Source organism: Bos javanicus, chromosome 15, assembly GCF_032452875.1.
Source record: "Bos javanicus breed banteng chromosome 15, ARS-OSU_banteng_1.0, whole genome shotgun sequence".
Taxonomy (NCBI): domain Eukaryota; kingdom Metazoa; phylum Chordata; class Mammalia; order Artiodactyla; family Bovidae; genus Bos; species Bos javanicus.
Window position 1 is genome coordinate 77,162,049 of NC_083882.1, and position 26,942 is coordinate 77,188,990.

Consider the following 26,942-nt stretch of genomic DNA (forward strand, 5'->3'; position numbering starts at 1 on the left):
TCACAGGTGATGTTGACATATGTGTAGTGTTTTGTTTGCTCCTGGCTTATCTTTTAGTATTTGAGTTTGACTAGCTGTATAGCAGCACTGGGGCTCCCAGGTAAAGAACCTGCCGAGAGATTCAGGTTCGATCCCTGGGTCAGGAAGATCCCCTGGAGGAGGGCACGGCAACCCACTCCAGTATTCTTGCCTGGAGAATCCCGATGGGTAGAGGAGCCTGGTGGGCTACAGTCCCTGGGTCTCAAAGAGTCGGACACGACTGAAGGGACTTAGCACGAATGCACGCATAGCAGCAGTGTGGTGGTTTGGGTGCTCACATGCAAAGTATTCCTTTTGTCTGTTTTATAACTATCAGTGTAAAATATCTTTCCTTAACTTGTATGTTTGTTCTTAGAAAATTCCATTTGATATATATGCTGCATAGCTCTTTGAGGGCTGCAGATTCACATCCTGTCTCTGCCACTTACCAGCCCATTGACCTTTGGGTAAATTACATGTCTGAGTCTTCCTTCTGTCACCTATAAAATGGAAATAAACCCATCTCATAGGATTGTTGTGAATAGTAAATGAATTAATACCTGTACAATGCTTAGAATACTGTCTTGCATGCAGAGCTTAATAAATGTTGACTGTCATTTTATTATATCTATAGGTTTAGCTACCATTAAGCAAATCTGTAGTGATCAAGAGCTAGTAAAAGAGGGAGGCCTCCTGCATTTATATAAAGGATATTTCTCAGGATATTGATCTGCAAGGTATGACTTATTTACATTTTTTTTCTGGAGGTCCAAAAGGTCCGTCTAGTCAAAGCTGTGGTTTTTCCAGTAGTCATGTATGGATGTGAGAGTTGAACTATAAAGAAAGCTGAGCACTGAATAATTGATGCTTTTGAACTGTGGTGTTGGAGAAGACTCCTGAGAGTCCCTTGGACTGCAAGGAGATCCACCAGTCAATCCTAAAGGAAATCAGCCCTGAATATTCATTGGAAGGACTAATGCTGAAGCTGAAACTCCAATACTTTGGCCACCTGATGCGAAGAACTGACTCACTGGAAAAGACCCTGATGCTGGGAAAGATTGAAGGCAGAAGGAGAAAGGGACGACAAAGGATGAGATGGTTGGATGGCATCACAGACTCAATGGACATGAGTTTGAGCAACCTCTGGGAGTTGGTGATGGACAGGGAAGCCTGGGGTGCTGCAGTCCATTGGGTTGCAAAGAGTCAGACATGACTGAGCGACTGAACTGAACTGAAAGTTAAACTTGACATACCACTCTTTTATATTCAGAGCTAGTAAAGGCTTGATTTTGGGTTAACACTTTTACTTTATGTTTCTTTCTTGCAAGTTTTAAATTTCTTTTTGTATTATACTATGTTAATTGTGAACTCATAATTTTGGTAAAGAACATAACTAGCTTAAATTAAATATCATCAGAGAAAAATATAGAGGAATAGGTTTATACACCTGGAGTGCAGGCCTGTTTGAATAAGACAAAAAGCGCAATGTATACAGATATTAATAAATACTGCTGACAATATCATCATTTAAAATTTTTGTGGTGAAATTTAATGAAAGATACCATAAAAAAATGATAAGAAAACCCCTAAGGTAGGTGTATATTTGCACATATAGAGAATTAGAAAAGCCTCCAAATCAAAAAGAAGAAAAAAGATAACCAGAGAGGAAAATGGGCAAAGGATGTTAGCAGATTATGCACTCAATATGCCAGCAAACTTGGAAAATTCAGCAGTGGCCACAGCACTGGAAAAAGTCAGTTTTCATTCCAATCCCAAAAAAGGGCAATGCCAAAGAATGTTCAAACTACCATACAGTTACACTCCTTTCACATGCTAGCAAGGTCATACTCAAAATCCTTCAAGCTAGGCTTCAACCGTTCTTTTTTTTTTTTTTAAACTTTACAAAATTGTATTAGTTTTGCCAAATATCGAAATGAATCCACCACAGGTATACATGTGTTCCCCATCCTGAACCCTCAGAACTTCCACATGTACACTCTGGATTTAGAAAATGCAGAGGAACCAGAGGTCAAATTGCCAACATCTGTTGGATCACAGAAAAAGCAAGAGAGTTCCAGAAAAACATCTACTACTCCTTCACTGACTGCACCAATGCCTTTGACATGGTTTGTTGAATCACAACAAACCATGGAAAATTCTTAAAGAGATGGGAATACCAGACCACCTGACCTGCCTCCTGAGAAACCTGTATGTAGGTCAGAAAGCAACAGAATGGTACATGGAGCAACTGGTTAGGCTGGTTCCAAATTGGGAAAGGAGTACGTCAAGGCTGTATATTGTCACCATGCTTATTTAACTTATATGAAGAGTACATCATGCGAAATGCCTGGCTGGATGAATCACAAGCTGGAATCAAGATTGCAGGGAGAAATATCAATAACCTCAGATATGCAGATGACACCACCCTAATAGAAACTGAAGAGGAACTGAAGAGCCTCTTGATGAAGGTGAAGGAGGAGAATGAAAAAGCTGGCTTAAAACTCAACATTCAAAAAACTAAGATCATGGCATTCAGTCCAATCACTTCATGGCATATAGATGGGGAAACAATGGAAATAGTGAAAGACTATTGGGCTCCAGAATCACTGCACATGGTGACTGCAGCCATGAAATTAAAAGACGCTTGCTCCTTGGAAGAAAAGCTATAGGCAACCTAGACAGCATATTAAAAACCTGAGATATTACTTTGCCGACAAAGGTCTGTATAGTCAAAGCTATGGTTTTTCCAGCTGTCATGTAACGACAACAATTCACAGAAGAGAAATACAAATGACCATGAAAATATGCTTAACTTAATTTAGTAAGAAGACTAGAATACTGAAACAACAGTGAGAAACTATTTTATAACTGTTAAATTGGCAAGATCATGAAGTCAGTGAAAACAGTCATAGTGAAAACAGATATTCTTATGGTGGGGAGGAGTGTAAATCAAAACATACTTTGTAAAGCAATTTTGTATATCTAGTAAACATGATGATGTGGAGAAAAGGAACTTCTTATGCACTGTTGTTATGACTGTAAGTTGGTACAGCAATTATGGAAATCAGTATGGAGGAGCCTCAAAAAATTAAAAATAGAACTACTACCATAAAATCTGAAGAATTGATGAGCACCAAAGAATTGATTTGTGTGGTGCTTTTGAATTGTGTGGTGAACTGTGAATTGTGTGGTGAATTGTGTGTGAATTGTGTGGTGCTGGAGCAGATTCTTAAGAGTCCCTTGGACAGCAAGGAGATCAAACCAGTCCTAAAGGAAATCAACCCTGAATATTCATTGGAAGGACTGATGCTTAAGCTGAAGCTCTAATACTTTGGCCACCTGATGTAAAGAGCTGAGTCATTAGAAAAGATCTTGATGCTGGGAGGGATTGAGGGCAGGAATAGAAGGGGGCAACAGAGGATGAGATGGTTAGATGACATCACTGACTCAGTGGACCTGAGTTTGAGCAAACTCCGGGAGATAGTGAAGGACAGGGAAGCCTAGAGTGCTGCAGTCCCTGGGGTTGCAAAGAGTCAGACGTGACTTAGCAGCTGAACAACAACACCATAAGATCCAGCAATTCCACTTCTGGGAATATATCCAAAGGAAACAAAGCACTAAATGGAAAAGATTCCTACACCCGTATGTTCATAACAACACGTTTACAGTAATTTAGGTAAGGAAACCACCTGAGTGTCCACTGATGAATGAATGGATGAAGAAGTTGTGCAACACACACACACACACACACACACACACACACACAGTGGAATATTATTCAGCCACGAAAACGAGGAAATCCTGCCATTTGCAACAACATGGATGGACCTTGAAGGCATTATGCTAAGTGAAGTAAATCATAAAGTAGATTTACACTATAGATTACACTAAACCTATCTAAATAGATTCAAATAAAATAGATAGACACTATGATCTCAGTTATATGTGGAATCTAAACGACTCCATCAGACTCTGGAAAAGAGATCAGACTTGTGATTGCCAGAGGCAGAGGGTCGGAAGAGAGGGAAGAGGAGGAAGGTGGGGGTGATGGTGGGGCAGAGTACAGATTTCCAGTAATAAGGTAAATGAATACTGGGGGTGTTAAATACAGCACAATGACTGTTGTTAACACTGCTGTATGATATATGGAAAAATTGTTAAAAGAGTAAATCCTAAGAGCTTTTACCCGAGGAGAAATATTTCTTTTTTTTCTTTTCATTTTATGTATGTTAGAAGATGGATGTTAGGCTTAACCTATTATGATAACCATTTCATAATATATGTATAAATCAAGCCATTATGCTGTATTCTTTAAACTTTCACAGTAGTGTACGTCAATTATTTCTCAATAAAACTGAAAAGTAAAACCCATGAGGATACGTGCATCCTATCAGATGTCACTTCCCTTGTGGCTCAGCTGGTAAAGAATCTGCCTGCAATGTGGGAGACCTGGCTTCGATCCCTGGGTTTCGATTCCCTGGAGAAGGGAAAGGCTACCCACTCCAGCATTCTGGCCTGCAGAATTCCATGGACTGTATAGTCCATGGGGTCGCAAAGAGTCGGACACAAGTGAGTGACTTTCACTTTCACCTTAAGAAAAACTCTTGCACATATGCACAGCGAGACAAGTACAGGAACGTTCCGCCAGCAGTTTGCTATAGTGGGTATGTGGGGACAGCCTGAGTGTTTACCAATAGAAATACACTGGCAAATAAGTTGGTACCATATTGTTTCATAAAAGATTTCCAAACATGGTCAAGTGAAAAAAGTAAGGTACAGAAAAGTATATGTCATTTACTTAAAAACAAAACCAAGTTCACAAACTGTGTATTTCTGTATTTTTTAGATATGCATACCAAACTGATTGGGAACTGGGATTGGTTTTTAACTTTTTCTATATTGTTTGAATCTTTCAAAGTAATTAAATATATAATTATAAATAATAAACATTAAAAAAATTAAAGACCATGCCAACATTTTATCTGATTAACCAAATGAAATTTCTTTTCTAGTGTTAACAATGGAGAGCCAGCATTTTCTAGACAATGCAGTGTAAAATGGAACACATTGTCGGTTCTTGGCTTTTTCTTATTTTGTTTTGCTTTTGAGAGCTAAGGTTGAGATGGAAAGGCATGGGCTTTGGAGTCAAATGTTAAGTTTCAGTTCTAACTTAGTCATTTTTTAAGACTGAGCAGGTTTCTTAACCTCTCTGAGCTTCAAAAAAAAAGTCTATTACCTACCTCACTGGGTTGTATAAGTATTACATATGCTAGTTTTCCTCATTTCCCCATCTCCTTTGGTCAAAGGAAATTGGTCTAGTGTGGTCTAAGATCAAAGATAGTCTTGTATGGGTGATAAAATATTTTACCAGAGCATACTGTATCCCTGGATGAGAACATACCAGTAAAGATGGAGAATGTAAATGATTAATTTTAGAGGTTTAACTTTTTAAGCCATTAAGCTATCTATTTGTATTTTACAAGATCAAATACTGTATCATGTTAGTGATTTAGAAATGATATTAAACTTGAAGCTTCTAAACAGTTTACATGACAGGTTGTTGGTTAAAAAGGTTACTTTTCTAATCTCAGAGAACAGTCTTAATTTAATTCAGCACTTATTTGTTCCAACCAGCATCTGAGTCTCCAAAGGACTCTGACAAAGGAGAAAAGTCAGATATAAATGTGGATATATGTATATGCTTTGCTTTTCACTTACACTGCTATTGCTCTTATATCTAGTAATACCTCATATTGTAATTCATGTGAATGTTTTCTAGTGAAACTTGTTTATTCTAGTCCAGGGACTCTGTGTAAAATAATAATCATATAATAAAATGAGTGGTCTAAATAATTGAGGTAGCCCCTCAAGCAAAAATTTCCAAATGGGACCCCTTACCATTTAATTGCAAAATAAACAGCTAATACTTGGATGGTATTTATGCTTGGGAAGAGAGTAAAAAGAAATCGTTTTGGATTTTCCCCATATAAATTAGAGTCTCCTGAGTAATTAGCAGTTAATAAGTGAATGCTTACTACAAGTTTAAAGGCTATAGCTGAAGTGAGTCTAAATTATGTGTATCGTTATATGTGTAGAGTTTTATGTAGCTCAGTAATCCTTGAAGATGATCTGTAAACATCTTTGGTTAGATGGGCAAACTTTAAATAAGTGAGCAGGAGTTATGGTAGGTTGATGCCTTGGTGTTCATTAGAGTTGAAACCCATTGTTTTGTGAGTTGCGATGTCTGGCAGAGAACAACTGTCATAATAACAACAGTAATGAACATACACACAGTAAGTTTATTGCACACTTACTGTGTGCCCAGTGTATGCTGAGATTATTGTTGTGTGTGTTGTGTTGTGTGTTAGTTGCTCAGTCGTGTCTGACTTTTGCAACCCCGTGGGCTATAGCCTGCCAGGCTTCTCTGTCCACGGGATTCTCCAGGCAAGAATACTGGAGCGGGGTGCCATTCCCTTCTCCAGGGGATCTTTCTGACCCAGGGATCGAACCCACGTCTCCCACATTGGAGGCAGATTCTTTACCATCTGAGCCACCAGGGAAGCCCCTAAGATTATTACATAAGTTATTTTATTTACTCCTCACTACAACCTTAAGTGGTAGGCATTAGTCCCCAGTTTTACAGAAAAGGGCAGAGAAATTAGGTAACTTGTTTCAAGTCACACAGCTAATAAGTACCAAAGCTAGAAATTAAATCCAGTTCAGCTTGACTCCAGAGCCTATGTTCTTAACCATTGCAGTGAATTGCTATATGGTTTTGATCTGTAAAATCTGTATGTAGCAATAATAACATAATCATTAATATGTTATCTTTTATATATATCCGATATTTTCTAAAGAGGCTAGCTTGCTCCTTGCAAGGAAGTGCATCTGTGTGCTTAGTCTCTGAGTCATGTCCAATTCTTTTGTGACCCCATGGCTATAACCCCCCAGGCTCCTCTGTCCATGGGATTCTGCAGGCAAGAATACTGGAGTGGGTTGCCATTCCCTTCTCTAGGGGATCTTCCCAACCCGGGGATCAAACCCGCGTCTCCTGCATTGCAGAGAGATTCTTGACCATCTGAGCCACCAGGGAAGCCCTTTTCTAAAGAAACAGTTTATTATTAGACATAGTCTTCACGTCATACTCAAGTCACAGCAAGCTTGACTGTGGTATCTAGAGATTAAGTGATCAGCAGGAGGTGATTCAACAGAGAACCAAGAAGTTTCTGACCCACAATTGCTTTCACCCACACGGTTTATATAAAGATCACACCGTGCTTACTTATATTTTACTCAGTCATTTCAGTGCAGTGTGTTGAAGGTTTAAGTGCTTATCTCAGACCGCGATGCTATCGTGAGCAAGACATGGATCCTTGGGCCTTAGTGTGGATTTCAGAACAATAGAGCCTATTGGTTCACGTTAGAAAACTTAATCCTGGCCTTGTGAAAATCACAGCAAAGCAGAAGAGGAAAAGTCAATCTGAAACGTTTTTCCTTCTCCGAGAGGGCAACTAAGGTGCCCAGATATCTCTGCCCTCCAGGGATGCAGGTGTGCAGTTTTTATTCTTTAATCATTCGCATAAATTAAAGCCTATTCCTTTGCATCTTAAAAATAATATGAAATGACACCCACCATGTTTTATTGCCAGACAAGAGCTTTGAACTTCCGTCTTATTGACGTTTGATAAAGTGCAAGGATTTTCCAGGGCTGGGTGGTACCTTTAACCACAGAAGTTAGCATGGGACTGATAAGAGCTGCACGTGGAGGAAGCCACCAGCGAGAAAGCAATTAGCAAGGAGGGCTCTTTGCACTAGGCTTGTGTGAAATCCTCAGAGAGGAACTTCCTCCTGCCTCTGCGGGCTCTTCTTAATTCCTTCACTTCACCCACGGCTGAAAAGAGCCCTAGGGCTTTCTGTTTCTGCTTTCTGAGCTAGGGGTGGGTGGGGTGAAGACTTTGTGGTGGGCAGGTTCTTTGTAAGAAACTTTGAAACTGGGGACATGTCCTGACTTCACACAAATGCCGATTGGCATGCACACCTGTGCAGGCGGGGACAGGGTAAATACACACAACACACAAACACACTCATACAAATTCACATATGAATTCACATGGACACAGGTGGACCACACCTCTCATGATTTTACTACCAACATACACCCCTTTCCTTTGTGCTCCATGTAAAATGAAGATCATATCTATTATAAAACTTATTACAAGGTGTCAGTGATGAGGCAGTGTGGTATACAGTGTTAAGAGCATGGGTTCTTGGTAGGACATACCTTGACTCGAGTCTTGGCTTCTGTTTTTACTAGCTGTGTGATCTAGAGAAAGGTACTTTATAAATCTCCATTCTCCCGTTTGTATAATGGAAACGTGATCAAAATATCTATCGTAGGATTATTGTGAAAATGAAATAAAATAATGCATGTAAAACAGCACAGTTTCTGGCACATGGTTATTCAGTAAGTTGCACAGGCGCTCAAAATTGGTAGAGCTGTTATTGTTATCATCATTATTATGTGTAATATAAAGTTCTACATATCTAATTGGTAGCTGAATGTTAAATAGGTATAGTCCTGTATTTATATTTGTTTTCTTTTTTCCTTTCCTTGCTCCCCATCCCCCACCTTTTTTTTTCTTGCTGCAAAGTCTGTTTTCCAGAAAATTCCTCCCTTTTTTGAGGAAGACAAAAGTACTTTGATTTTAACTGCTCTGAAAACATTTCTCCCTTAAAGGGCTTTCAGATTGACTTTTAGTCCCTGGAGCTAAGACGGAGAAGAAGCAGGATTTGCTTCTAAGTAGAGCTCTTTCATTTTTGCTGTCAAAAAACAGAACAAAAAAACAAAGCAAAAAGAAACCCTAATCTTTTGTAGTAGCCTTAGGTAGTTCCAATTCATAAAAGCCTATATATAGCCCATGGAAGGAATCTTTTTGTAAGATAAGGATAAGTGGGTGGAATAAGAGAAGGAAAATACAGAGGTGAAAGTATAGCTGATTTTAATGTTAATTTGGCCACCCGCACCCCCAGTTTCATATATAATTAATTATACAACGACTAATGCCAGAAATTGTCTGTTGTTGTTCTTGTTGTGCCGTGAAACTTGCAGGACCTTAGGGACCTTAGGACTTCCCACCAGGGAGGTCCCAAGAAATTCTCACGTATTATCTCACAACTTCACTGTCAGTTTGGGCCATTTCTTAGTGAAATAGTTTTCCAGTTGGATGAACCGTTGATGAAGCCCGGGTTTTGTTTTCACATCTTTTTGTGGGGTCGGAGTTGGAGAATGTTTGCAGTAGCTGATAGTTGTTAGCTTCGGGAAGCACTCAGATCGATAGAGTAAGTCATGGAATGTAAACATGTCATTCATCTGGACTTTGGGCTGGTGTAAACAGTGAAACTGTAGGTAACCACTGTCAAACAAAGGCTGTCTCGAGTACAGCTTGGGTAGATAAACGTATTTGCTTTACAAGTCTCACTAAACTACCAGGACTTCAGGAATGTTTTTTTTTTTTAAGTATCTAATTTTACAGATTTTAGGTAATTCCCTCATATTTTCCTGAGGGATGAAAATATGAAAGAGGCAAGTGTCCATCTTGGTAGCAACTTTGTGGAACTGCTGTGGCAGGATATTTATTACTTTGGGGTTTTTTGTTCTTACTGCTCCAGACGAAAATTGTTTTGTTTGTTTTGCTTTTGAAAAAGAAAAAAAATAGGGTGGTAAATGGAAATACTGAATTGGAAGTTTCTACGTGAAGTGTGCCAGGATACCGTTGTCATACCTAAAGATGAAAGTCAGGGAGGGGGAACAAGCGTCTGGGGAGCACCTGCTGTGTTAGAAGCTCTGCTGTATCACTGAAGCAGACTTCCAATAGCCCTTTGAGATAGACTTTTAATGAGATGTATCATCAAGAAAACAAGGCATTGTGGTTTAAGAATAGTGACGATGTTATTACCCACATTTTACAGGAGGAAATAGGCTTGCAGGCTAATTTGCCCGAGGTCGCACAGCTAGGAACTTGGTGGGCTGAGGATGAAACTCAGGTCTCTCAGAACTCCAGAGCCCAAGTTCTAACCAGCGATTGTTAAACTTCAGGATACGTAAGAAACTTCAAGGGTACCTGTTAAAATTACTGGGCTCCGGTTAGAATTTTAAGATCATGAAGTCTGAGATAGTGCCAGGTGAGGAATCTGCATTTTAATAGGGTGTCTCAGGCGGTTCAGATTAAGTTGATTGACCACTTTAGAGAAAGAATTAAATTCTGTTTCTCTCATCACTCATACGTGGAATCTAAAATATGACGCAAATGAACTTATTTACAAAACAGAAACAGACCCACAGACACAGGTAACAAATTTATGGTTACCAAAGGGGAAGGCGTGGAGGGATAAATTAGGAGCTGGGGATTAGCAGATACAACTACTATTTATAAAATAGATAAATAGGGTTCTACTATATAGCACAGGAAACTAGATTCAAGCTTCTGTAATAACTATAATGGAAAAGATATGAAGAAGAACATATGTGTATATAACTGAATCATTTTTCTATACACCAGGAACTAACACAACATTGTAAATCAACTATACTTCAATTTAAAAATAAATACATAAAATTACGTTTCTTTCCACACTTGATAAAGAAGGAAACAGGCGCAGATTACATAACTATCCAAGATTATGCTGTCAGACAGAGTCATGATTCCAGCCCAGGTCTAATTCTAGTACTCATCACATCCTTTATTACAAGCCCATGATGAAGTCACACATCTGCTAGTCACAACAAATGTGGGAAACATGGCTTCTGATAAATCGGGCCACCCAGATTTCATGGTCTTCTTATTTACTAAGGTTAATAACTTTTAACATCTTTACTGAAATCTTCATGGTCCTTAAACTTTTGCAGTTACTTTTTTTTTTTTTTTAAATGGAAGAATTGAGTTTTCCTTGCAGTCAGGCATAGAATCATTACTCCCTAGGGTAAATTTCTGAGCCATGCAGAAGTGGAAGGAGGTGGGAAGAAAGAATTCCCAGGTGTATCTGCTAAATGGTGCTAAAGCTCCTCACCTTTATCACTGAAATAAAGAGCGAATGGCTGATATTAATACTCACAGCCAATCAAATGGCAGCAGGTCTTCTCCAGCATCTCCCTTTGTACCCACTGAGACTGTAGCTCAGCGAGGGCCGTGAGTGGATTTACCTATTGCAGTCCACTTCCTAGAGCAGAGCCAGCGCCTCGATTGACTTTCATGCCTTACTGGGGTTTGGAGGGTTGTTTTTTTTTTTTATCTCCCTCTCACTTTCTCTCTCTCTCTGTCTCTTTTTTTTTTTTTTTTTTTTGTAGCCCAGCGACATGTCCTCACATACGTGGAGGATGCAGTCTGCCAGCTGCTAGAGAACAAGGAAGATATTAGCCAATATGGCATTGCCAGATTCTTCACAGAATAGTAAGTACCTGAGTGCTTTGCCTCTAGGGCAGGTCCAGAAGAGGCTTTTGGAAGCAGGCAAGATGCATGAAAAGTAGAGCAGGGCAGCTGATGAAGCAGTGGCGGTGGATGCTTAGTTTTGGTGGATGAGTTGAGGGCTGCCCAAACACGTTTTGGAACACGCTTTTGGTGCAGCCAGTTTTGTCTAATGATGAGTCTAGTGAGTAGTCACAGCTCTAGAAGCTCAACAACTGCTCATTTGATCCATCGCTACTACTGCTGTTCAGTCGCTCAGCTCTTTGTGACCCCATGGACAGTAGCCCGTCTGGTCCTCTGTCCATGGGATTCTCCAGGCAAGAATACTAGAGTGGGTGGCCGTTTTCCTCCTCCAGGGGATCTTCCCGACCCAGGGATCAAACCCCCATCTCCTGCTTGGCAGGATAATTCTTCACCACTGAGTCCCCTGGGAAGCCCTGTTTGATCTTTTAGATCTGTTTTTTTGTTTGTTTGTTTGTTTTTTTAGGTTCCTCTCATAATTTTTAACTTTTCCCATTATTCAGAATATTCACTCCGATTTCCTTTAGTCTGTGTCCTGTTAACCTGTGTTTTTCTTGGCTGGCTTTTTTTTCACGGAAATGTTCAGGATGATATTCCTCTGCAGTTTTCCTTCCAGAGGATGCTTCGTCCATCACTTAAGAATTTAAGATTATTTCTAGAGGTAGGACATCTTTCATAGATTATATCTGTAAGGAATTGTGTTTCTTTATAAAGTATGTTTGGAGGGGTAAAAGTCAAGATGATTATCCATTTTTTTTAATTTATAAAAAATGGTTTTCTTCAAGTTTTATTGAGATATAATTGATATACAGCATTGTATAAGTTTAAGATGCAGAGCATAGTGATTTGATTTACATACATCATGAAGTGCTTATCACCATAAATTTAGATGAACATCTATCATCTTAGATAGATAATTAAAGAAATAGAAAAAAACTTTTTTCTTTTGATGAGAACTCTTAGGATTTCCTCTCTTAACAATTCTTATGTGTAACATATGAAATTTTCATATGTAACATACATTTTTATATCCCCAGTACTTGTTTATCTTGTAACTGGAAGTTTTGATTACCTTTATCCAATTCCTCCTATCCCTCCCCACCTCTGATAACCCCAAATCTGATCTCTATTGCTGTTTGTTTTTTTAAAAACTTTTTGTTTTGTTTTGGAGTGTAGCCAATTCACAATGCTGTAATAGGTGAACAGCAAAGGGACTCAGCGGCATGTGCTGGAGCAGTTTGATGTGCTGTACATTAGGTCCTTGCTGGTTATCCATCTGCAATATAGCAGTGTGTACATGTCCATCCCAAACCGAGTTTGGTTTTGAATTACAGTTGACCTAGAACACTGGTTGTTCCTGTTATACTGCATAGCGATTTAATACTTCTTGTACACTTGACACTGATTACTACCACAAGTCTAGTTATGATAGTTCACTATACAAAGATATTACTTAGTTTTTAAAAAAATTTTAGATATTAGTTACTGACCATATTTTCCTCACTGTACACTTCATACCCATAAGTCACTTTTTTGTTTTGCCACCAGAATTTACCTCTTAAACTCTCTTACCTATTTCTTTCTTTTTGATATCACAAAACTGCTTTTAGGCTGAATGAGATAATCAGTTTAAAATACCTTGGTCTTCATGAAAGGACATGCTAAAGAAATTTAAAACATTATTTTTATTACCAAATTGCCATCACATATTTATATAATCATTTTTGTATTCTTTTCTCTTTTTTCCTGGTTTATTGTAAGCTTTTTAAGAAAGGAAGAATAGCTCTTGCAGGCTATCCTATTCTAAGGTGAATCATGAGCTCAGGTCTATTCTTGAAAACAATTTTTTTTCCTTTCTATTCTCCAGAGGTTCCTTGAAGATTAGACATCTCTTCTAATGGCCTAAACTTGGGTTGCTGTTAGGGGAATTCTTGACTCACTCTCATTCTTTTGCTGAGCTATAAGTCTTGCAAATTAAATCTAGATTTTTTTATGGGTTGGAATTTCAAGTTCCTGGGAAAAACAGGCTTTCCAGGATCAGAGCTGGTTCTTTGGCTTCCCCCAGTCGTCTAAAAGAGGATGAAGTAGAGCAAGGCATCTTCCTTGTTCTCATGGTATGGGCTGAAGCAAACGAAGTGGGCTGGGAATAAAGACCGAGATCAAATAGCCTTGCTTGCTTTACAGAACTGACAAGCCTAGGGGTCAAGTTTCTAGGCCATTTAATCTGTACCAGCACCCTTGAGCCTCCTTGCCAAGTGAAATATGATTCTTCTGGGGGCAATGCTTCTTCCTGGCTTGGTTCATTTTGCTCTATGCTCCCTCCCCCATCTCCTTTACGTCTCTTCCCTACTATGCTGGTTCCTGAGGGTAGGCACCATTTCTCCTTCATCTCTGCATTCCCAATGCCTGGCATGCATGATGCCTCGTATATGATAGATGTTAGGTAAATATTTGTTCAATCTATAGCTGTATATATATTTTAAGTTATTGAATTCTATCTACCTGGTGGCTCAGTGGTAAAGAAATCTGCCTGCCAATGCAGGAGACACAGGTTCGATCCCTGGGTCAGGAAGATCTCCTGGAGTAGGAAATGGCAAGTCACTCCAGTATTCTTGCCTGGAGAATCCCATGGAAGAGGAGCCTGGTGGGTTACAGTCCATGGGGTTGCAAAAGAGTCAGACACGACTTACTGACTAAACAGCAAACATTTCTATCTACCCTTTACTCTTGATTTTAGTATGAATAAGGACTATCTCTTGTTCTTTTTTTCTTTTTTGTTGATTGTTTTTGATAAAGTTCTATATCCTGCCATTTAAGAAGCTATGTACCAGAATTCCCTGGTGGTCTAGTGGTTAGGGCTCCTCACTTTCACTGCAGGGGGTATGGGTTATATCCTTGCTGGGGAACTAAGGTCCTGCTTGCTCTGCAGCCTGGCTGAAAAATAAAGAAGCAGCTGTATACCACGGATGTACCATGTAGCGTGGGTTCCAAAAGTGAACCCACTAGTCTATGTAACTAATACTGAACTCTAATAAGGCTTATAACTATTTCCAAATGCTATTGACTATAGCTTTTATCTAGCAGTACACTGTTGGGGAAAAAAGAGTCTTAAGATTTTCCACAGTGCTGATAGAAATCTAGTTACCAAGCAAGCAGTTTCTTGTCCTCAGAAAACTAAAAATTACATAATATATGTGAATGGCACATACTTGACATTTCTATAACTCTAAGACAACTGTATTGGCCTGAGGCAAGTTATTTTGAGAAGTGAGCCAGCATCAAAGCTCCAAAATCCTTTAGGAAAAAAAAAAACTTGGAAGATGTACAATTAAATGGGAAGTGGTATTTGGTAGGCAAGGAGACCTGCATGGTAGAAGCTCCTGACTTTCCTTTGATTGTGAATTTAACTTATGTAGTGAAAATCCTTCTTTCACAGGCCTCAGTTTTGTATTGATTTGTAGAAGCATAAGGAAGTGAAAAGCTTCCCAGATGGTTTAGTGGGTGAAGGATCTGCCTGCTATGCAGGAGACACAGGAGACACGGGTTTGATCCCTAGGTTGGGAAGATCCTCTGGAGGAGGAAATGGCAACCCACTCCAGTATTCTTCCTGGAAAATCCCACGGACAGAGGAGCCTGGTGGGCTACAGTCCATGGGGTCCAAAGAGTCAGACAGAACTGAGCAACTAAGCACTGCTGCTGCTGCTGCTGCTGAGTCGCCTCAGTCGTGTCCGATTCTGTGCGACCCCAGAGACGGCAGCCCACCAGGCTCCCCTGTCCCTGGGATTCTCCAGGCAACAACACTGGAGTGGGGTGCCATTGCCTTCTCCAGTGCACACACACACACAGTGAAGTGAAAAGAATGGAGCCCTGGGAGGAAGAGCTGCTATCCTTGTAAGTCCTCACTCTATAATCTTGAGCCAATTGCTGAAATTTTCTGGGCTCAGCTGCCTCATCTGTGAAATGGGTATAATAAAGTCTAACATGCTAATAAAAATGATGTGATAGTTATATATTATAATAAAGTTTTTATCAAACTCATACTATATTTCAGTAACTATAATTCTTTGAAGTAGGTAATATTATTATCTCTGTTTTATAGATGAGGAAACTGAGACTCAGAAAGGTTAAAATAGCTTCTATCAGTTCATGAGCTACAGAATTAAGAACCAAGCTTCACCTGCGGTATTAAAAAGCCACTGTTCTCTACTGTCTCCAAGTCGCTCTAATGCCTAATGTTACTGGAGGCCTAACCAGATAATAATTTGAGGTCTCTTCTTGCTATAATTTCTAAATTCTTTGAGGTTTCCCTTATGAATTATACTTCACACAGGTTATCACACAGCTTTGTCTGGTGACCTCAATACATTGCCATTTAAATGTTTAACACTGGCCTTTTGGAGGGGATAAATTGGAGCTATCTCTAAACAATAGGAAACATAATTTTTTTTAAAAATGTGTTGGGCTCCCCCCGTGGTCCAGTGGTTAAGAAGCCGCCTTGGAATGGAAGGGACACCAGTTTGATCCCTGGTCTGGGAAGATCTCGCACGCCACAGAGCAGCTAAGCCCGTGCACCAAAACTACTGAGCCAGTTTGCTAAAGCCCGCGAGCTGAAACCAGAGAAAGCCCACACACAGCAGTGAAGACCCACCACAGCCAAAAAATTAAATACAGATCTCTTAAAAAATATGTTAAGTGCGCACTTCCATCTCCCAGTTTCAAGTTCAGAGGTTGATATTTTCATACAATAAATGGTGGATAATTTACCTGTTTTTCAGTTCAGTTCAGTCGCTCAGTCGTGTCCGACTCTTTGCGACCCCATGAATCGCAGCACACCAGGCCTCCCTGTCCATCACCAACTCCCGGAGTTCACTCAGACTCATGTCCATCGAGTCAGTGATGCCATCCAGCCATCTCATCCTCTGTCGTCCCCTTCTCCTCCTGCCCCCAATCCCTCCCAGCATCAGAGTCTTCTCCAATGAATCAACTCTTCGCATGAGGTGGCCAAAGTACTGGAGTTTCAGCTTTAGCATCATTCCTTCCAAAGAAATCCCAGGGCTGATCTCCTTTAGGATGGATTGGTTGGATCTCCTTGCAGTCCAAGGGACTCTCAAGAGTCTTCTCCAACACCACAGTTCAAAAGCATCAATTCTTCGGCACTCAGCTTTCTTCACAGTCCAACTCTCACATCCATACATGACCACTGGAAAAACCATAGCCTTGACTAGACGGACCTTTGTTGGCAAAGTAATGTCTCTGCTTTTGAATATGCTATCTGGGTTGGTCATAACTTTCCTTCCAAGGAGTAAGCATCTTTTAATTTCATGGCTGCAATCATCATCTGCAGTGATTTTGGAGCCCCCCAAAATAAAGTCTGCCACTGTTTCCACTGTTTCCCCATCTATTTCCCATGAAGTGATGGGACCAGATGCCGTGATCTTAGTTTTCTGAATGTTGAGCTTTAAGCCAACTTTTTCACTTTCCTCTTTCACTTTCATCAAGAGGCTTTTTAGTTCCTCTTCACTTTCTGCCATAAGGGTGGTGTCATCTGCATATCTGAGGTTATTGATATTTCTCCCAGCAATCTTGATTCTATCTTGTGCTTCTTCCAGCCCAGCGTTTCTCATGATGTACTCTGCATATAAATTAAATAAGCAAGGTGACAATATACAGCCTTGACATACTCCTTGTCCTATTTGGAACCAGTCTGTTGAACAATGATAAAGATTACTCTTCCAAATTGTTTTTGGAAGGTTTTTCTGCCGATTTTCTTCTGTGGAGTGGCTTGCCCTCTCACCTGTGCCGTTGCTCCATGGAGGTTGGTGTTTCCAACAAATCCATGATTGTTCCAGCAAATCTGGATAAGCTGTAAAACATGAGTAGCTAAGCTGTACTCTGTGTGTGTGTGTGTGTGTGTCTGTAAGACTGTGAGCTCTTCAGATCAGATTCCTCTGGACACTCTTGAAAGAAGGATACCAGATCCCGGAGGATTTTCTTTTATGTTGTATGCAACCTCTACCTCTGAATGTTGTCTTTCAACCAGTGGAAGGTAAAAGGAATTGACATTTAGAGGTGCCGCTCTAAGAATAGACCAAGTGTCAGCACCGGGTCAGGACCTTTGAAGAAGTACATCCAAGAAAAAGAGGCTAGAATAGAGTAGCTGTAACTTAGAAACCGCAGTAGAGTGTGACCAGGTTCTTGTGGCAAAGATAAAATGAGAAATGTGGTTTTTTAAGACACTGGAAAATAATGATGAGAGAAAAACAGGCTGAAATCTGAGAATTCCTATCACGATTGGGAACCATTCTTCACAGGCTAAATTGATAGTTACAACCCTGTGGCATCAGGGAGCTTGACCTCCACGTACTAATATAGAAAAGAATGGTACTCTGTGGTCTTGGTTGGTGGGCCCAGGAGGGCTCTTTTTTATGATCAAGTGTCTTGTTTTTGTTTTTTTTAAATGATGATTTTAGCTTCCTAGGGAAGTTTGCATGACGACCACTTTGGTTACAAGTACATATACAGATTACCTTCATTGACGGAGGTTTATCTTAAGGATATGTGAGACTATATGACAACACTTCTTGAACTCATTCATGCAGTGATTATTTTTGAGCACTACTAGTGCCTGTGTGTATTTGGCAATGAAGGAGAGTGGTGAACAAGACAAATAAGGTATTAATAATTGCCCCCATGGACCTGGAGGTTTAGTGAGAGATAGTCAATAAACAAGTAAACTGATGATGATGACAGTAGCTAATAGTAGATAAATACTTGCTGTATTCTGGGCATTGTTCCAAGTCTGTAACATGTATTATGTCATTTAATTCTCAAAAATACTACGAGGTGGAGTATTAGTATTATCTTCATTTTATACATTAGGAAATTCAGACACACAAGAGTAACATTCCCCAGGTTATACAACTGATACTAACAAGATAAACAACAAAGAAGTAACTAGAATAATGTGATATATAGAATGGCCAGGAAGGCCCCTGGGAGGGGATGGCATTTGATGGCTTATCAAATTATTATTGATAATTTATCAATTTATAATTTATCAAACTTATTATTTGAGGGCTCAAATTATAGAATGATTGGCTCCTCATCCGAGAGCTGATAAGTTACTTCAGCTCAGGTGACTTACCTTGTTTTTGTCCACCTTGATCACCTAGGCTTTCTTTGTCCAAAAAAGAAAATTTGACTAATTTTATTTGCTGCTTCTCAGAGTGGAATACCTTTAACAGGTAGTAGTCATAGAAATCTACCTTATAGGTAATTGGCCTCTCTCTTGGGCGCTGCTTGTATATAATAAGTAAGAATAATAAAATAATTAGTCATAAAATTATTTGTGTTATCTAATATATACTATATATAGTTTAAATATGGAGATGGAAGTATTTATCAATTTTCAAAAAAATTATTAATTCCATTCTGATACATATCAATTATCAGAATTCAGTTGGGAACTTGCATGCTTGTTTTATATGCTTTAGTAGTAAAAGGTGCCAGCATCAAATTCCTTTTTTTATTGTTTTAGTTAGAATAAGTCCATGAAATGTGAGTTTCATTAATTTACTCTTGGAGGAAAGGAGAGTCCAATAGTGCATATTCTTAAATCATTTAAAATGTAACTCTAATGAAAACAATCCATGGTTATAAAGCATGTATTACTTTTTCTTTTTTAAACAGGTGCTCTAAGCCCTATGAAAGATGACCCACTTCTCTCCTCAGTAATCTAGAACAATCAGGGCGTAAACTTGCAGTTCTAAAGTTGGCAGGTTTTGTAGGATTATCCAGCACCCAGCATTTAAGTCGTGTTTGGGCTCTTCTTGTGCCCATGGTAACAGAGGAGCAGGTCTGGAGCACTGAGAAGCACATGAGAACAAACTAGGACCTTGCTGAGTTTCAGGCTCGTAGCTCTGATGAGGAGCGGACCTGAGACTTCTCTGGGCCTTTTCTGCTCCACATTCTCCCGACTGATTGTTGTAAAGTTGAGCCAAAGTGTAGCATGATGAAGTAATGGTGACTAATCACATCACAGGCGTCTTCATCAGGGGTAATGCTTGTCCTGGCCTGCCGCTCATCCCCATCTTTTCTCCACAGTTCAGTTCTTAGCTGCAGTTGACATTCTGTAACAGAAAGTTATCCACTTTTCACTGTCACCATCTGCATCCTCAGAGGGTTGCCTGGAATAGATTTTGCCATAGCTGAAGCAATCCTGCCCTCACTGATCCTGGCCCAGGCATTTCTGTTAAGCCATCATTTAGGAAATCCGTGGAGGATTCTGGCTCTTTTCTATATTACCAGAGGCATCTTGTAGAAAAAGGATGCCAAGGAAACATAGTGGTGGGTTTGAAAGTCTTTTGAAGCTTAAAAATCCAGGTTCACTGAGGATGTAAGAAGCTGCTTATTTGCTTAGAATCCATCTTTCTCCTCCAGGCCCTTCATGTCTTGAGCACAGGAAACCATCCAGCAGCACTTGACCTGGCGGCTGAGGAAGGCATTTCACAGCCCAGTGGCCCCTGACTCCTTTAGAAGTCGGAGTCAAAGGCTATGGAAGTAATAATTGGGCCCAGATTCTCCCTGTCAGGATAGACCTTACTTCCCCACCCCCTCCCTGCTACAAGTTAGGAGGAGTTTAGCTGTCATGAAACCATTCAATAAGAGGAAATGAAGGAACTCCATCCTTGGCTGAAGTATTCTCAACACCCAGTGATACTGTTTCTGCTTTCATAGGAGCTGCTCTTACAGCTAGCTAGTATAAATGTTAGGTATCATTCTCCACACTGAACTTTTCCCCTCAGAGAAATTACTTGATTTATTTTAATCTATAAATAATATAAAGAACCTTTACTTGGCCCAGTCCAAGCCCTGATACTCCTTCTCACTCTGGTCATTCCCTGAGTGCTCCTCTGGCAATCGTAGACACGCAAATCTGAGGTAGCGTGTCAATAGTGCTATTGCTAATCAGAAGTTAAGACGCTTTACCTAATCAACAGTAGAACCATTTAAATGAATCAGGGCTTCCGTCCTGGCTCAGTGGTAAAGAATCTGGCCTGCCAGTGTAGGAGACACTGGTCGGATCCCTAGGCCGGGAAGATCCCACCTGCCACGGAGCAACTAAGCCCGTGTTGCCACAACTCCTGAGCCTGTGCTCTAGAGCCCCGGGAGCTGCAACTCCTGAGCCCACGCACCACAGCTACTGAAGCCCGGGCACCCAGAGCCCGTGCTCTGCAACAAGAGAAGCCACCCCAGTGAGAAGCCCTCACACCCCAACTTGAGAGTAGCCCCTACTCTCCACAACTAGAAAAAAAAAATCGCACAGCAGCAAAGACCTAGCACAGCCAAAAATAAAGAAACAAAAAAATTATTAAAAAAATTCATCAGTGGTTTTAATTTCTCCCATAATTTGCTGGCAACTCTAGAAGATCTGCGGTGCTGGCAGCACAGGCCTGGCATGAGAGCAGGGAAGAATGACATAGTCTGGGACCTTGAACCAGAAGGTTGTTAATGAACTGAGATTGGGGTGGGAAGGAGACAGGGGAAGGAGGATGGACAATCAGATTTTTGGCAGCCACACAAAGGTCTTTCTTCCCGGAGAAAAGGGAAACGAAAGTCAAATGAAGCTTCTCTCTGTTACTATGATTTGTTTAGATGTCCGCCTGTGCGTCGCTTCCAGCCCCCTGGCAGGTGCATCTCTGCAGTCAGTGACTTGCCCACAAAACAAACTGTTTCTCAGTATCCCTCAAGAAGGGTCGTATCCAACCAAGTTCCTGTCTGAGGTCAGAACTGAGCGCTCTTTTCTTCAGCTAACAGGTGCGGCTCTGCTCAGCATGGTGTGTGTATGCATGCATGCTCAGTCATATCCGACTCTTTGCCACCCTATGGACTGTAGCCCGTCAGGCTCCTCTGTCCATGGGATTCTCCAGGCAAGAATACTGGAGTGGGGTGCCGTTTCCTTCTCCAGTATCTGACTTTATGTATTGATGATTCATTTTCATATAAGTCTCATTCCTGTTTAGCTCCAGTTTTCTGGGATGTTTGCATCCCTCCTATTTCATGGTGTTTTTGGAAAGTGATAGTATTTCTCTTTAAATAGTATTGGAGATGAAGATCCTTAGGACTTGTTAGTCTGTCTTGTTTCCTGTAACACTGCGTGCACTGTTTGGATTAAAGACATTTGATGATTTTCTACATGACTGGTAGCCCTTTAGTGTTATTTATTCAGAGAATAACCTAAGAAAGCTTTTTTTTCCCCCAACATATAAGCTATTTCCTCACTTCCTGTCTATACCCTCTTTCCTCTGGCTGCCAAGGTTTTAAAAATTCAAGGTGTCATGGGAGACCTGAGTCAGTCAAGCCTATCCAACTTGTATTGTTCCTGTTCTTAGCTCCAGCAGTGCAATGATGTGCTGAGGGTAATGAAAAGCAGACATTCTCTGCTGAGGTCATTGCTCGTCACACTGGCAGCTTGCTCCAGGAAGCTGTTTATCTGTGCTTGCTGAGCCAAGCTCCAGCCTCCAAACAGTTGGAATGTATTGAGAAACCACAGAGCCCAAGGAGAGACTGTTACACGGGCAGTTCCAGGCAGGGAGAGTATATTCACACCACACAAGTTACAGTTTACATGTTCCTGCGCACGGCCTCAGACTTCACTTTCTGTGCAATATATGTGCCCTCTCAAAGGGGGTTAACCGAGAGAGCTCTGTTCACATTGCCCTGAACATCCACAAGCTTGCTGTGAGGAAAAAAAGATATTATAGAAAACTTGATGTAAAAAGCACCTTTTTTAAGGTAGTGTTTTTCGGAGTCAGGTTTGTTGTTTAGAATCTTAAACCATATAGGCCCAATCTCTAAGGCATCCCCAAATGATATTCCATGCATAGTTTTTCCAACTAAATGTTTTTCTTCATGCCTTTACCAAAATAGCAAGTATTGTTACAGAGCTTTAAATGTGGTCTATATCCATAGGAATATAAGATATGGTCACGTGGCTTCGCGCGTGTAATCTGGTTGAGGAGTTAATGCTTATTGATTAACCACTAGAGAACCATTCAAGACCTTATATAATGGCTTTAAATCGTGCTTGGAGATCTGAGAGTACGGTGAAATAATGGGCACTAGAGTAATTACATCATAGAAGAATTTGTCTTGACCTGTGTGATGGTTAATTTTATGTGTTAACTTGACTAGGCTAAGGGGTGACCTGATAGCTGGTAAAACATTATTTCTGGATGCATCTATGAAGAGGTTTTCAGAGGAGATTAGCATTTGAACCAGTAAACTAAAGAAAGATTGCCCTCCCCAGTGCATTTGGGCATCATCTAATCCATTGACCTGAGTAGAACAAAAAGGTAAAGAAAGGTAAATCTGCTCTCATTGCTTGAGCTGGGAAGTCCATTTTCTCCTGCCCTTAGACACTGGTATTCCTGGTTCTCAAGCCTCTAACCTGAACTAGAACTTAAACCACTGGCCCCCTGCTTCTTGGTCATTCAGACTCAAACTGGAACTTATACTGTTGGCTCCTCTGGCTCTTAGGCCTTTAGACTTGGTTGAATTTACCAACTTTTTTGGTTCTTGAGATTACAAATGGCAGATCATGGGACTTTTTCGCCTCCATAATCACATGAGTCAATTCCATGATCAGGTAAGCTGATTTTACCTCTGTTCCACTATCTTCACTTATATATATATATATATATATATCTGTTTCTCTGGATAACCCTGATTAATACACCCTGGAAAGGTGAGTAGAATATGGATAAGTGAAAAGGAAAGAAGTATTTTTATATGACTTGAAAACACTGTAGCACAGTGGTGAAGAACACAGACTTTGGAATCAGATCTATGTTCGAGATCTGATTTCGAGCCTGCCATTTAACTTGTATGTGATCTTGGGCAGGTTGCTTACCCTTACCTATAAAATAGGGAGATTCATATAAACATAAAATTATATGTTACATGATTGATAGAAGGTTTAAATAAGATAATGAGTATAAAGTGCTTGGCATTCTACCTAAGACATACTAAGTGTTGGATAAATAATAGCTACTGCTACTATTGTTCTTTCATTAAAAAATATTTACTGACTGCATTTTGTTAGTGTTCTAGACACTAGGGGATACAGAAGTGAACAGAACAGACAAGATCTCAACCTTCATGGCACTTCCACTCTAAAATTAGCTATCATTCTGAAACTATCTTTGTTTCATTATTTGGTCTTTTAACTATTTTAGACTTACCAAAAAAATCACAAAAATATTATTGAGTTTCTATAGCCAGCTTCCATTATTCCATTCTTTCACCCAGCTTCCATTAATGTTAACATTTTCTATAACCGTAGTATAGTTATGAAGATCAGAGACTTATTGATTGAAAACTATTAATTATAGGCTTTATTGGAATTTCCACCTCCATTTCTGAAGGCCAGTTTTTCTTGTATAAATTCTAGGTTGGCAGTTTGGCACTTTGCATATTCCATTCTGTTATCTTGTTTACACCATTTCTGTTGAGAAGTGAGTTATCACTCTTATTATGCCTTTGAAAATAATCTATCCTTTTACAATAATCTCTGACTACTTTTTGGATATTTGGTCTGATTTTTGCTAGTTTTTCTGTGATGTGCCTAGGTTTGCTTTTCTTTATATTTATAAACTATTTGGGATTCTTAAGTGTTTCTTGAACATGTAACTTGACATCTTTTATCAGTTTTGGAAAGTTCTCCATTTTTAGCTTTTCAAATTTACCTCTGTTCCACTATCTTCACTTCTTCTGGAATTCTGATTACACAACCATTAGACTTTTTCATGGTGTCCTCTCTTAGGTATTTTCTGCATTTTTTTCATCATTTTGTCTTTCAGTGTGAATATTTTTTTCTGAACTATTTTTACAGTTCATCAATTCTCCTTTTCTTTATGTCTAATTTGCTGTTAAACCCATCTATTGAGTTCTTACCTCCCAATTATTGTATTGTTTTTTGTGTGTGTGTTTACTGGGCACTTTTAATCAGTCTTTTAAATACAAAAGAAGGAAAGGGAAATTGCAAGTTGGGGAAACTATTAGTATAAATGGTTGAAAGTTAGTCTGAAGAAACTAGTCTCTTCTGAAAACATCTTCATAGACACATCCAGAAATAATGTTTTACCAACTATCGGAGCACGCCTTAGCCTGGTCGGATTGATATGAAAAGTAACCATCACACAGTCTTGCCTCCCCTACACTGCATCTTAAATCTTTCTTATTTTTATTTCCAACAGCAAAATAGATTTTAATTAGCTTACTTTCTATAATTTATTCTTCTAGATTATTGTGAAAACCTTAGTTTTCAAATAGTAGTCCAAATATGGGTTTTTTTGGTTTGTTTCGTTTTTTAAAGACTTACCTTTAGAGCAGTTTTATGTTCACAGGAAGGTAGAGATTTTTTTATATATCCTCTGCTCCCCCAAAATACATGCTTCTCTCATGCCAACATCCCACCAGAGTAGCTGCTTGTTACAGTTTATGAGCCTATCTTGACACGTCATTATCACCCAAAGTCTACGGTTTACCTCAGTCGTGTCCGACTCTTTGAGACCCTGTGGATCGTAGCCTGCTAGGCTCCTCAGTCCATGGCGTTCTCCAGGCAAGAATACTGGAGTGGGGTCGCCATGCCCTCCTCCAGGGAAATCTTCCCGCCCTGGGGATGGAACCCGCATCTCCTGTGTCTCCTGCATTGCAGGCAGATTATTTACCCACTGAGCCACCTGGAAAACCCAGTTTGCCTTAGGGTTCACTCTTGATATTGTACGTTCTCTGGGTTTGGACAGATGTATAATGGCTCATATCCATCATTGTAATATCATACAGGATATTTTTTAGTGCTCTAAAAATCCTCTGCTCAGGGACTTCCCGGGTAGTCCAGTGGTTAAGAACCTGTCTTCCAATGCAGGGGACGTGGGTCTGATCCCTGTTCGGGAACTAAGATCCCACGTGCTGTGGGGCAACTAAGCCTGCCCACTGCGACTGCTGAGGCTGCGTGCCACAGCCAAGACCCAACAGCCGAAAGTGAATGGATAGGATTATTTTTAAACCTCTGTTCTGCCTGTTTATCCGTTTCCCCACCCCAACTTCTAATATTTTTTAGTGTCTTCATAGTTTTTCCTTTTTCAGGATATCATATAGTTGGAATCATATAATATGTAGCATTTTCTGATCATTATATTTTCTAGTTGAAGAACGGCTATTCAGCCATCATTTTAAAAGCCTACAAAGAGCACATGCTGGAGAGGGTTTAGGGAAAAGGCAACCCTTTGGCATGTTGGTGGGAATGTAAATTGGTGAAGCCACTATGAAAAATAGTATATAGGTTCCTCAGAAAAACTAAAAGAGCTGTCATATGATCCAGCAATCCCACTCCTGGGCATATATTCAGAGCAAACTATAATTCGAAAGGGTACATGCATCCATGTGTTCACAGCAGCACTATTTACAATAACCAAGACATGAAAACGACCTAAGTGTCCATCAGCAGATGAATGGATAAAGATAATGCGGTACCTGTATACAATGGAATATACTCAACCATCAAAAAGAATGAAATAATGCCATTTGCAGCAACATGGACAGTTGTTGTTCAGTCCCTAGGTCATGTCCGACTCTTTGCGACCCCTTGAACGGCAGCGCATGAGGCCTCCCTGTCCATCACCAACTCCCGGAGCTTGCTCAAACTCATGTCCATAGAGTCGGTGTGCCATCCAACCATCTCATCCTCTGTCTCCCCCTTCTCTTCCTGCCCTCAGTCTTTCCCAGCAACATGAATGGACCTAGAGATTATCACACTAAGCAAAGTAAGTCAGAAAGAGAAAGACAAGTACCACAGAAATCCCATAGGATATCCCTTGTATGTGGAATCTAAAATGTGACACAAATGAACATGTCTGTGAAGCAGACACAGACCCACAGACGCGGGAGCAGACTTGTGGTTGTGGGGGGGGGAGTGGGGAGGGGGAGTGATTGGGAGTGTGGGGTTAACAGATGCAAACTATTACGTATAAGATGGGTCAATAACAAGGTCCTACCGTATAACACAGGGAACTGTCTTCAATATCCTGTGGTAAGCCACAATGGAAAAGAATATAAAAATTATGTATAATGTGTATAATTATATATTATATACATATAACTGAGTCACTTATAGCAAAAATTAAATCTGTACATCAGAAATTAACAAAATTATAAATCAACTGTACTTCAATAAAATTTTTAATAAAAAGGACTGCCATTCAGTTCTCTTTTAATGGCTTCTTTACTAGATCTTATCTTTCATTTGCTGACCATACTAAAGCATATGGTTATAGGCAGTCCATCAGTCATTATTTGGATTCTCCGAGGGTCTGTGTCTATTATCTATTCTTTCTCTTGGATTTTTACTCCATTGTCTTATTTTGTAGTATACCTTTCCCC

At 40.0% G+C, this 26,942-nt stretch overlaps 1 protein-coding gene across 2 annotated transcripts in view; it reads left to right on the forward strand.

Annotated features, from left to right (window-relative positions):
* CSTPP1 (centriolar satellite-associated tubulin polyglutamylase complex regulator 1) overlaps positions 1 to 26,942 on the forward strand; it is a 210,733-nt gene that overhangs the window by 38,995 nt on the left and 144,796 nt on the right. For both annotated transcript variants that reach the window (XM_061381444.1, XM_061381443.1), the window contains exon 2: positions 11,363 to 11,465. In XM_061381444.1, the coding sequence (XP_061237428.1) occupies positions 11,363 to 11,465 (103 nt within the window). The remainder of the gene's footprint in view (positions 1 to 11,362; positions 11,466 to 26,942) is intronic.